The sequence below is a fragment of the Miniopterus natalensis genome, chromosome 3 (genome assembly GCF_054644295.1).
Source record: "Miniopterus natalensis isolate mMinNat1 chromosome 3, mMinNat1.hap1, whole genome shotgun sequence".
Lineage (NCBI taxonomy): Eukaryota > Metazoa > Chordata > Mammalia > Chiroptera > Miniopteridae > Miniopterus > Miniopterus natalensis.
The window spans coordinates 75,678,451-75,690,917 of record NC_142083.1 but is presented as its reverse complement, the minus strand read 5'-3'; the positions used below and the strand labels follow the sequence as shown (position 1 = coordinate 75,690,917).

The following is a 12,467-nucleotide window of genomic DNA, read 5'->3' as shown; positions in this document are numbered from 1 at the left end:
TGCGTCCTTACCTGCGTGCGTGTGTATATACAACCAAAACCAGTTTCATGAACTAATGCTTACCTCCTTACATGGAATACAACTGGATGTTTTCTGATCTATTTCACTATTTCAAATGCTGGCTACAACACACTAGACTGATTTTGTGACTCAGGGCTGAAAACTGCTCTGGTTTCACCCTTGTCATCTACGCCCAGCTTTAACTAATTATTTAGCTCACACCCTAAGTGAGAGGATGTCGTCCTTTCCACAGCGATTAGCCAATGTGGGCTGTGAGTAGAGTCCTTGGTATCATTCTACACTGGGATCTCCCCAGCTTGGCATTTCCTTCTTCCATACCCCAACTCAACCCAGCAAATACACACGCACACCAGCAGCCACAGCAGGTTGACCTGAAGCTTTTTCCTAACCCATCATCATTATCATTTACTCAGAACGCCTGAAAAAACCTTTTCTCCACTCCTCCCACCTTCCTGCTGTGTAAGCTGGAGGATCCCAGGGGTCAGGTGATTCAGATTTGAGGGGGCAGCTGAGATTCATGAAGAAACCCCAAGTTTTAAAAATAGCCATAGGTGATTGATGAGGTGCATAGTCTACCGGCAGACAGGTGCTAATCCCGTCTCTCTGGATCTTCTCTCCTAGGGGACCCAGACACCAAAGACCACTTCCCAGCTTATCTTTTTAGATTAGCTTGTATCCATTCTAAAATCTGGTCACTGAATCTTTTTCCTTACCCTTTATTTACTTTGTCATCAGAGTGTATGTTTTGGTGACCAGGAGAACTGGGTACAAGACCTGGCTCCACCACTTCTAAGGGATCCAGGGCTTCACTTTGCGGAACCTAAGTTCTCTTATCTATAAAATGTGGCTTATTATTTCTGCCCTGCCTTCCTCACAGGATTGTAATAAACAAGAACAGATGTGAAAATGCTTTGTAAACTATATAGCACTATACCAACATAAATTATATAAACTATACGTTCTTTTGTAAGAATTAACAGTGTTTACTCTGCTCCCCAAATTACAGCTCTGCATTCTCTGTGTTCTGTAAAGGCACTGACTCCATCATCAACCCCCAAAAGGCACCTGCATTTTACCTGCAAGTGCCAGGTTAAACCAGCTCTCCCTTGGGCAGATACCTGATGTCATCAAAAATTCATCAGTCATAGCAGCTGGTGAGTCCACTCTCCCCAGTCATTTGCACCTCCATTCAGAAAATCGACATAGGAGAATCGGTCCCAGCAGCAGGCAACTGAAATACAGCCTATGCTCAGCTCTTCTGGCCAATCAAGAAAAATAAAGGGTGAGTGTGTGTGCGTGTGTGTGTGTGTGTGTGTGTATAGAATCAGACATCTTAGATGAGACTTTGGAGACCATCATTATCATAATAGCTACCATGTACAAAGGACCTGCTCTGCCAGGTCCTATGCCTTAAAAGAATTATTCCTGGCCTTCATGAGAACATTCAAGGCAGGTAAGGCATACCTGGGAGACACTTTGGGTTTGGTTCCAGGTGACACACAATAAAGTGAATCGCAATAAAGTGACTCGCACAAATTTTCTGTCTTCCCAGTCTATATAAAAGTTATGTTTACACTATACTGTAGTCTACTAAGTGTGCAATAGCAGTATGTCTAAAAAATGTCCATACCTTAATTTAAAAGTACTTTATTGCTAGAAAATACTAACCATTTTCTGAGCCTGTTGGAAAAATGATGCCAATAAGCTTGCTTCGTACAAGGTTGCCACGAATCTTCAATTTGTGTGTTTTTTTTAAAAAGCAGTATCTGTGAAGCACACTAAAATGAGCTATGCCTATATTACTGTCCTCACTTTACAGATGAGGCTAAGAGGCTAAGAAACTTGCTCAAATGCATGCAGGGAGTTGGGTGAACTAGAATTTACTTTTCTCATTCAGCGATAAGCTAAAGAAACCCCCAAGGCTGATGCTGGGCTTTGCTAAGCTTACGGTGAACATGCTGGGTTTGAGGTCAACCCTGGAGCCAAGGACCTCCAGACTGAAGACTTCAAATTGGAGATGGGGCTTTAATGGTCAGAACAAATAGTAACTTGGGGCCACTGCAGGAATGGGAAGCAGGTACCAATTCCCAGGGGTGGGTAAGGTTCTTCTCGCTACACAGTCCAGGGTCTGTGCTCTTTACAAAGAGCTGAGGACAACAGTTTCTGGGCTGGGCATTTAGCTGCTCAATAATTAATGAGAATCTAATATCACTTTTGTTTGGACCCCAAGCTAAAAGAGAAAGAGGCAATACAAATGCCTTTTCTGTGCCCAAAATTCTTCCGAGTTTACCCAGTGCCTACCGGCTAAGGTTGGAACACCCTGGCTGGCTTTCTGGTCTAGCCCCAACCAATGATCTCAACATTTCCAGATCTCAAACCTCTGTCCCAGCCAGAGGTCCTCAGTTTTACTCAATGGGCTCTGCCCATTCCTCTTCCTGTGACTCTCCCAACGGGCGATGCCCCTCCCTGCTCTCAGCAAAGCCAACACCTTCCAGCCTTGAAGAGCCAGACTAGGGCCTCATCCTCCATCTGAATTCTGCAGCGCAGTCCCTTCTCAGACCCCCACAGCCCCTGTAGCTGTGGCCTTCTGATTGGGGCCTGCATTAATAGCTGTTTTGCAGCCACTGGACTAGAGCTTCAGATCCCTCATGCCTCCCCCTATAGCCCGGACAGGTGACTCTTTGGTCTGGCTACAACACCTCTAGGAAAGGGCCTGGCAGCTGGTCAGTTTTCCACCTCCCCACCCCCACAGCTGCATAGATTACTTTTTTTTTTTTTTTTGAGGGATAGTTCTAATAGCCAAAGAAAGTGAGCTTTCATGGTTCACACATAGGGAATGGTGGTCAAGCCTCTTGGCACTGCCCAAACATAAACAGGTATGCATCCTTATAGGAAGATGGGAGCCAACGAAGCCCCTCACCCCAACCCCAGGGGCAGCACTCAGTTTGAGACTGGTCTTTAGCCATAGGAAGAAACGATTGTAACCTGTAATCTGCTCGCCTTCCTTCTGTCCTCCACCCAAGACAGAATGCCAAAGGCCTGGCAGGGTGAGGAACCTACCTGCCTTTTCCACAGAGATATTTGCTTCAAAAGGGCACTCTTTGGGAAAATTAGCCTAATTCTGTACAAGATGAACTCATATTCTAGTACGTTCGTATCCCTAAGGTACAGGCAGACCCCTCCCCCTCCCCCAGACACATCCCAACCTAACTCCTTTCCTCTGAAGCACAGCCATCATAGGGTACCTCTCTAGCCTGACAGGCCCTCAAAGTTTGTAAGGCTGGGAGTGGGGGATGTGTTACCCTGGTCTAAAGCCAGGGTCAGGGTAGTAGTGATCTCAATGGCACCCTTAAGTCTTCATTCAGAGTAGCAGCCAATCAGGACTCCTGAGAAAACCTGCCCCACACCTACAAGTGCTCCCAGAGACCCCCTCCCTTCAGAGTCCCTTAAATCACAGAGGGCTTTCCCCTAATAACTGCTTCTCAATTAACAAGCAATGTATTCACCTCCCAATGTGTTCCTGGGGGTGGAGGGTTGCCCTCATCAGCCCCCTCCAGGGAGAAAAGCAAAGGCGTTTGGTGATCCTCAGGCCCAGGCAGCTGAAGTCTACAAGTGGTAAATCTAGAACATCCCCCATCTATGACAAGGATTCCATTCCTGCCCCCTCATCTTCTAGGGTGGTTAACGCCCTAGCTCCTCCACACTGCTCTCCTAGGCCACACACCTGTGCCCTCCTGCCCACCGGCTCAGTCCAAAAATCTTTCCATAAATCTCAAATAGGTGTGCAAGCAAGGGATCTGGAGGGGAGGGGTCGAGCCCCCTTCCTGCAGCTCTCTCTAACCTCCCCCTCCCCCCCGCCGCCCAACACACACACACCAGGCTGGTTTTCCAATTTGGGAGGAGAGCTCACAGCCTTCTCTCTCTCCCTGGAGTCTAGCGAGCTCTCCGGGGCAGCCCTGGCGGCAGCGCGGCGGGAAACCGGGAGCCCCATCCGTGTCCGCCAGCCACCTCCAGAATCCTGGCCCGGCTCCCTTCTCCACCTCGCCTGGAGTTGGGACCAACAGGCAGGATCAACAATCCAGAAACTTTCAATGGATCCAGCCAACCGGGAGGGGGAAAGAGAGAGGGAAGTTCGGGGGGGGGGGGGGGCTCCAGGGCAGAGCCCCTGCTCTTCACTTACCATCTTGCTCACATCCATGACCGAGGCTGCAGGGCACCCTCCACCCCTTGAGATCCCGCTTCCCCCAAATCTGCTCCCGGCTAATCCAGCCCCGTTGGTGCCATGCTGCGGGGAGGGCGGCCGGCAGGGCCCCGCGGACCGGGTGAGGCGGCGGCGGCGGCGGCGGCAGGACCGAGGCTGGACCGGAGAAAGGAAGGGAAGGGGGAGGGGAGGCGGGGAGGGGGAGGGGGCCGAGCGCCGAGCCGCAGCGCGCACGGGGGCGGGGAGGCAAAGCCCAGCGGGAGGACCCGCGCGGCGAGCCCCCGGGAGCAGGGAAATCCCGAAATCAGCTGGGGGTGCCCCGGTGGGGGTGGCAGGGAGCCGGGGGCGGGGAGCTGGGGACAGGGGTGGGAACCAATGGGCCGATTTCGGGGCCCGTGGCCCCGCGCGCGGCGAGGGTGTGATTTGAATAACAAAAGGTCGTTTTTCCGACCTCCCCCCCCCAGCCCAGACGGCGGGGGATCACCGAGCTGGGAACGAGGCCGCCGGGCCGCCAGGAAAAGTGTGTGTGTGTGTGTGTGTGTGTGTGTGTGTGTGTGTGCGCGCGCGCGCGTGTGTGTGTGTGTGTGTGTGTGCGCGCGCGCGCGTGTTTGGTGGTGGGATCAGTGGGACTCAGGAAGTGAGCGGGGAAGGCAGCTGAAAAGGAGGGAGGCTGGGGGCGCCGCGAGCCGACATTCCAGTGGGGGCAGGGGGTCCGTTCAGCCCCTCCTCACTTGGCTTCACTGGACAAAGGCGGGATTCAGAGCCAGTTGCTCGCCTCCTGCGGCTAATCCAGAGGGGACGCCCAGATGAATCTGGGGTCCGCCAACAGATGGGCGAATTAAGGACGTGGAACAGGTATCCCCGGAAGGCCCTGAGGTTCCCCGAGAGTAAGCCAGAGCCAGCCCTTCCTGGAATAAGGGAAACTGGCTTCCAAATGATGTTGGCCCTGAGCGCAGAGCTCCTTTCTCTCAAACCAGAAGCCCCAGTCTTCCATTCGTCCTCAGTGCCTTGTCTGCCCGTAGAGAACTGGCAGGCAGACATTCCTCCCTGCAGGGGATGCAGCTGGTGGCGAAAAAGGACTCCTGGCAAATGCTCTTAGGGGGCAGTCACGGGAAAAAGGCTGGAGGCCCAAGCCTCTGGTTTCAACACAGGCTGCTTCAAATCCTCAGATGATGAGGGTTTTGGGCAAAACCAAGTCAGCAGAGACCTGAGACCACTTACACCAACGTTGTGTTACACAACACTGAGGCCCAGACAACCATAGTGATTTGCCCCAGGCCACACACCTGGCTGGGAATGGGGGCAGGAGAAACCACGAGGAACAGCACAGCCCAAGCCTACAAGAGCTTCCCATGCTGCCATGGAGCATCCAGCTTCTAAAATCCTTTCCAAGGTGATGGGACCCATCCACAATCCTGGCCCTTTGGCCCACACCAAGGGGCCAAGAAGACGACACTGGTTAAGTCCCCTATGCTGACCCCAGGGCTGGCTGCCTGCCCCTTTACTTTTGAGTTCTCAGTCTATGAAACAGGGACTGTTTCTCTGTCTTCCTCCTAGGGGGATGTGAAACATCATATATAAAAAATGATATAAAAGACAGAAAAGCAGAAGTACAGGGATGTACGGGGCTTTCAATGTGAAACAGGCTTTCAATGTTACGGTTATTTTCATTTCCGGGCTCTGGACCCCAGGCAGGGGTCCCTCTGCTTCAGGTAAGAGCTCTCTGGGCCCAGGTCTTTGTCTAACCGTGAGAGTGGACTGCAGACTGACTCTCCCACCCCATTGCAGGGCTCCCCCTTTAAGCCCAGATCCTCCCATGCTGTGCCCCAGCCAGGGAAGTCAGGAAGGCTGCTATGGTCTGTTCTGGCATGCTGAGTTCCCATAGAGGTGACGCTCAAGCAAGATCAGGGACAACAGAACCAGAAGAAGTCACCTAATGCAGAAATAAGGTTTGGATTATCTGCTTGATTAAATGTACCACCATCTTTTAAAAAAAGATGGATAGACTTTATATGTTTTAAAAAAAATTATGACCTATTAGGCCTGGGGCTCATCAATAGACCAAGGTCTCTCTAGATCTTGGCACCTTAGCTGGCAGAGCCCATTTTCTCATTGCTAAAATGGAGATAGTGACACCCACTTTACTCGCAGGTGGTAAGAGGCAAATGAAAGAACTTTCCCACATCTTACCTGTAGTTCTGAATAATGGCCCCTAAAGATATCAGGTCCTCATCTCTGGAACCTGTAAACACTACCTTATATGGCAAAGACTGTGCAGGTATGAGTAAGGATTCTGCGATGGAAAGGTGATCCTGGATTATGTGGGTAGATCCTAGATGCAATCGCATGTCTCCCTGTAAGAGGGACATTTAACACAGAGGAAGTGTACCAGAGGCAGAATGATAGAATGATGCACCACAAGGTAGGACATGCCGGTAGCCACCAAAGGCTCTAACAGGCAAGGAATAAATTCTCCCCTAGAGCCAGAGGGAGGGTGGTCCTGTCAACACCTTGATTTGGGCCCAGTGATACTAATTTTAGACTTCCGGCCTCCAGAACTATAAAAGAATACATTTCTTCTGTTTTAGCCACAAAATTTATGATAATTTGTTACAGCAGCCACAGGAAATGAATACACTGCCCAAAGGTCAGTGAGGACTGCTGTCACGGCTCCAGACAGGCCCCTGCCTTGGGGGCTTCTCTGTAGGCTTCCTTGGAGCTGCTCATGTGATGGCAAAAGGAGAGGTCTGCCAGATATAGGCCTGCCCTCCTGTTCCGTTTAGGGGTACAGCCCTGGCAAATACATGCACACAAATACAAACACAGGGAAGGGGCAAACAGCTTTTCTTTTCTTTTTTCCCAAATGGCTTTTCTTAAAAGAGCTTGGGCTTCTCTGCTTGGGCTAACCTAGCACCTGCTAGGCCCACCCAGCACACAAACATCTTTGGGGGCCTGCCATTCCTACCACTCCTCTTGGGCAGATAGGTTCAGACTTAGAGAAGAGACAATGAGAAGGGGCCTGCTGAGTGTTCCTCATTCCACAGTGGTTGTGCCACAAGGTATCCTGTGGTCTCAGGATACATTTCTCGCCATGCAGGTGAGGAGCAATTTGAAACGTGATCGTCATGAGGCTGTGGGTTGATGCTTTAGGCTGGGGGAGTCTCTTTTGAATAAATTGGGTCAGAAAGAGAAACTGGGTCCAGAAATGGGAATGCTGTGGCCCTCCCACTGTTATTCTGTCCTTTCTTCAGCAGCTCCGGCCACCATATCCAAAAGCCTACTGGATGTCTCTCCACCTGGGGAATGGGGTGGGGCCTCAATCTCACAGGCACTTCATACTCAAGGAGTCTAAAGATAAATTTTTCTTTCCTTCTATTTTCACAATCTAGACTCTCTTTCTCCTGTGTTTTCTGTCTCAACTAATGGCTCCACCTCCAATAGTTGCTCAAGCTAGGAACTTCAAAGTCAGCTTTAGTTCTTCCATTAACAACCTCCACTCCCACCCCATCTAATCATGCAATTCTTTCTGGGAAATAGCTTCCATTCTGTGTCTTCCCTCCCAACACTGCCTGTTCCTGTGATGGCTAAGACTTTCAACAACAGCCTCCTAGCCTCCCTGCCTAGTCTCTTCCTATCTAATTCATCTTCCACATGTCTGAGACCCCACTGGCCCACCCCAAATGGGAAAAACAAATCTTTTATGGTTCATTACCCCTCAAGCTTCTTACTAATCTGACCACATCTCCCTCTATTCTAGTCCACCTTCTCCCACACATCCCCCTCCACCCCATCAGTGAGGTGCTGGCCCATCAAGCTGCTCATAAGTACTCAGGATGCTCCCGGAATGCCTCTCCCACTTCCTCAGCTTGGAAGAGTCTTTCTCACCCTTCAGGACCCATCTCAGATGTCACCTCTGTGAGGCCATCCCTGACTCCTCCAGACATAGCCAGTCACTTTGGAGTCCCTCTTACAATGGACAGCTCCTGGATATAGCCTGCATCACTGTAGTAAGCGATGGTCCCTGACCTGGGTTTTCCGTGCTTATCCGTGAGCTCCCTCAGGTGGAGGCTTGGGCCTCACTGGCTTGCATCCTGAGTGCTCTGCCCCTTACTTACTTACCTGCCCCGGGCTCTCTCCAGCCCTAATTCCACTCCCACATTACTGGGCCACCCTTAACATCAATTTAAAAGTATGAAAAGGACTCATCAGAAGGCCTGTAGGAAGGTGTAGTGGAAGTGATCTGGTAGAGGGTGACACCTACTGGAGAACTGTGATTCTGCAGCCTAGCCCTATAAATACCACACTGATCCCAGCCGACAGGCTCAGGGCAGGGCCTGGTAGAGTACTAGAAGTTTGAGATTCCATTAATTTCCAGAAACAAATACTCCCAATAAAGGGCCTTATCTAATGTATGTTACTACACTACCACTAACAATAAGCATATACAGAGGGCTGTAAAGTTTATGAAATGCCTTATTGTCCATTATCTCATTTGATTCTTAAAAAATTGGGTAAGACAGATAGAATGGGTATTCTTATCACAACACTTATTTTACAGGTGAGGTGTGGTAGAGGAAAGAGTGTACAACTGAAAGCCAGGGAAGGCACTGAGGTGGGTAGGGGAGGTCCAAAGGTTCTTTAGCTTTGCCTATAGTGTTTTAATAGTTTATAAAGAAAATGTGATAAAATATTGCTTGCATAATAACAATGGATATTAAAGAGGAAAGAAAGTGTAGATTCTGGAGTTAGACAGACCTCAAGTTGAATTCTAGCTCTATTACTTTCTTGATATGGGCAAGTATCTTAACCTCTCTGAATTTGTTTTCTTACCTGAAAAGTAGGCCTAATAAATATACTTCCCAAGGCTGATGTGAGAATTAAGGAAACCAATGTATATAAAGCACAGGGCACAGTGGGAGGCTGGCGCCAGGCTTGGCTCAACATACTCGTCTCTCCATTTACTTGGTGGCGATTCCCTGAAAAGTTCTAGATAGTTTCTTTTTAAAAGCTTACGTCATAAGAAACTAGATAAAAAGCCAAGGGTAACAGTAGTTATTCTGATTAAAATGACAGTAAATAGCAGGTTTATAGGGAGAGAAAATAAGGAAAGCCACTGACCACACCCAGCTGAGCAGCAGAGGACATTAGCTGGCAATCACTAGCTCAGTGACCCCTAATCTTCCCGTGGGAAGCTCCTGCAAACACAGCCTTGGCCAGCGTGAGTGAGAACCCAGTGTGGCCTCTGGTCCTGGTGGCTCCATCAGGGAGTATTCCCATTGGGCTTTCCTTGGGCAGAATGTGGCCTTTTCAATGAGTCGCTTTGATTCCAGGGAGAAAAGCCTCCTGCTACCTCTCTGTGGGGCATGATTACACTTAAAAGTTGAAAAAGAAAACATCCTGAAGAAACACAAGAGGTCCTAGACCTAGAGTGTATTTCAATACCTGAAGGGTACAGCATCACATAGCAAGTTGGGAGGTGGGTGCTGTTTGCAGGAGAGAGGACATGTGTCATGCTGTGAACAATAACAAAACATTTACTGAGTGCTTACTACGTGCCAGGCACTACAACAGGAACTTTACAAGTACGGTTTCTTTTAGTCCCCACAACAACCCTGTACACTAATTGTTACTGTTACCATCCTTACTTTACAGATCAGGAACCAAGGCACAGAAGGGTTAAGTAACTTCCCCAGGGCCCCACAGCTAATAGGCCGGCAGTGTATTCAGGAGTCCCCACTCATAGCCCTACGATGGGTTTATGCTGAGCCACACTATCCGGCTTCCCTAGCACCTGGCACTGCCCAGCCTACCTGCCCTCAGTAGGGTTGGCAGGCAGTTTAAACTGGTACTGTTAATAAGAATTTTTGTTTATGGGGTTGATTTTCTTTATTCTAAAACCTTGTGAATACTTGTGAGTACAATGAATTCGGATGCCTTCTCTTCCTTCCCCTCAGTGATCTGCATAAATTTCTAGAACCAGATGCTAGGCACTTGCACTTCAATCCCATTCCTCCCGCCTATGCATGCATGCTGCTGTATAGGCTTATCTGCTGTGGGTATGCAAGAACAGGCCCTAAGAAATGATTCCTTAAGTAGTTTAAAAATTTCCCTTGAACACAGTTTTTATCATGAACACCCTAAACAGGCATATATTTTAGGGATATCTGGCATTGTCCCAGGTATCCCAAATTATGAAACTTAAGTTAAAATAAATACAGGCAGACCTCATTTTATTGTGCTTTGCTTTATTTGCACTTCACAGATGTTACGTTTTTTACAAATTGAAGGCAAGACCCTCCACCAGCAAAAGGATAACAAAACTTGCGTTATTGTGATACTCGCCTTATTGCAATTGTCGGACTGAGCCCACGGTGTCCCTGAGGCATGCCTGTACTGACTATTAAACATCAGGTACAAAGAAAATGATGGCAGTTTAGGCAGGAAGCTGTCAGCAATAAATGAGATACTAGGACATGACCAAGAAAATCCCATAGCTATAGGGGACGAAGTGAAGTAAAAGGCAAGCAGAGAATGCAGATGGGACACCCTAGAGTTAAGTAAGAGCTAGAAAGGAGAATGAACTGCTAGGTAAGGGGCTAAACTTCCCACCTCCTCCAGTGATGCTGTAGGTTACAAACAAGTTCAGCATCCACTGCAACACTTTCTCAGCCAAACCTTTCAGATGGAACCACTGGGAAGTCTTTCTCTTGACCTCTTGGAACATACCTCTAATTTTATAGGGAATCCTAGTTATTTGCTTTCTATATGCAAAATTCATTTTATAGGAACCTCTCAGCAGTATCCAGGTACAGGTGACAGGGTAACAGTCAACTGTGAAGCTGAAAAACTCTCTTGGGGAAGCCCCATGCTGGCAGGGGCAGTTGGTGGCACATAGGTGTCTCACCTGGATGTTTCTACCCAGCCCTGGATCTCAGTTTCTGAGTTGCCACAACTGCCCCAGAATCCTCATCCTTTGTGGTCCTGAAGAGTCAGGCTGTCAGCAGCTTAAGTCATCTGATCAGAGTCCTGGGCTCACGCCATAGATAGGTGTCTACAGGAATCCTTGCTCCCCAGCTGATGGGCCACCGGCTCTCTCTTTTTCACTTAGACTAGTCATATATGTGCTGATATTCACGAGACCTAAACAGGAGCCTAGGTGGTAATCTCTATAAATCTCTATTATGAGCACTAAGCATATACAGGGCTGCCAAATCCCCACATGGGCTCTAGCCTGGCCTGAGCCCCTGCTCAATAAAGACTTAGTTACTGATGTGTGATCACAGTGACTGCACTGTTGAGCCTGCATTAAACCTAATAAACATCTGTGCAGTACTCTGCCCACCACAGAGTTTACAGGAGCAAGGAACTCACCTGCAATGTGCCAGGCACCAGAGTGGATGCTCTGCCTATGTTGTTCTGTCTAAACCTTCCAGCTCATGGTACTTGCTTTATAGACGTAGATACTGAGTTATAGAGGGGCTAGGGACTTCCCAAGGTCCCAAAGATAGTGACTACTACAGGTCATCCACCTGCAGATTCCCTGCTTTCCAAACTCTGTATCCATGGCCCACCTTCCTGGGATAAACTTGGGCACGGCAGGGGCTCAGATCACTTCCACTGACAATCTGTCAGCCTTCTAGGAGTGAGGCCACAGGAGCCTCTCCATCAACTGGGACATGTCTGCCCCCAGCGCACTCTGTGGGCACCAGCTGGGGATGTCAAAGCTGTCCTTGGGGACCCTAAAGCGTTGCAACATAAATGAGTAATGAGATGAGGTCTGAAGTACCACTTAGAGCTAGGAAAAGTCAAGTGCTCTGGAATCATCAGGCCTCCTCCGGGACTAAGGGGACATACTCAGTAACCCAGGAGTGCAGCCCACCAGACAACGTGTCTAGAAAGGTACCTTCCTAGTCAGCAAAAGGGTCAAGGCCCTTTTGGGGACCTTTTTTCTGCTAAGAGCCATTTGGATATTTATAACATCATTTGCAGGCCATACAAAATTTTCAACTTAAAAATTAGCTATGAAAAATGCTCCTAGATTTATTGAATTTCAAGTCCTGCCTGTGGTTGCCTTGGCAGAGCCAGACCAACTGATTTTGTGAGCCGTATACGGCCTGCAGACCAGACGTTCCCCACCCCTGTCCTAGGAGGAAGGGCAGAGATCCAGGGTGCCCCTCTCACTCTAGCATTAAGTGTGCATGAACCTGTGCGCCACAGCCCTGGTTTTCTCATTTGCGAACCTGAA

General features: G+C 49.0%; 1 protein-coding gene across 2 annotated transcripts in view; it reads right to left on the bottom strand.

Annotated features, from left to right (window-relative positions):
• Positions 1-12,467, bottom strand: part of HIP1 (huntingtin interacting protein 1) — a 136,678-nt gene that overhangs the window by 73,641 nt on the left and 50,570 nt on the right. The window contains exon 1 of one of the 2 annotated variants that reach the window (XM_087815592.1): positions 4,202-4,300. The exons of the other annotated variant lie outside the window; for it this stretch is intronic. Within the exon in view, the coding sequence (XP_087671718.1) occupies positions 4,202-4,219 (18 nt within the window). The 5' untranslated portion in view covers positions 4,220-4,300. Of the gene's footprint in view, positions 1-4,201; positions 4,301-12,467 lie in introns of those variants that run through there. 2 annotated transcript variants of the gene reach the window in all.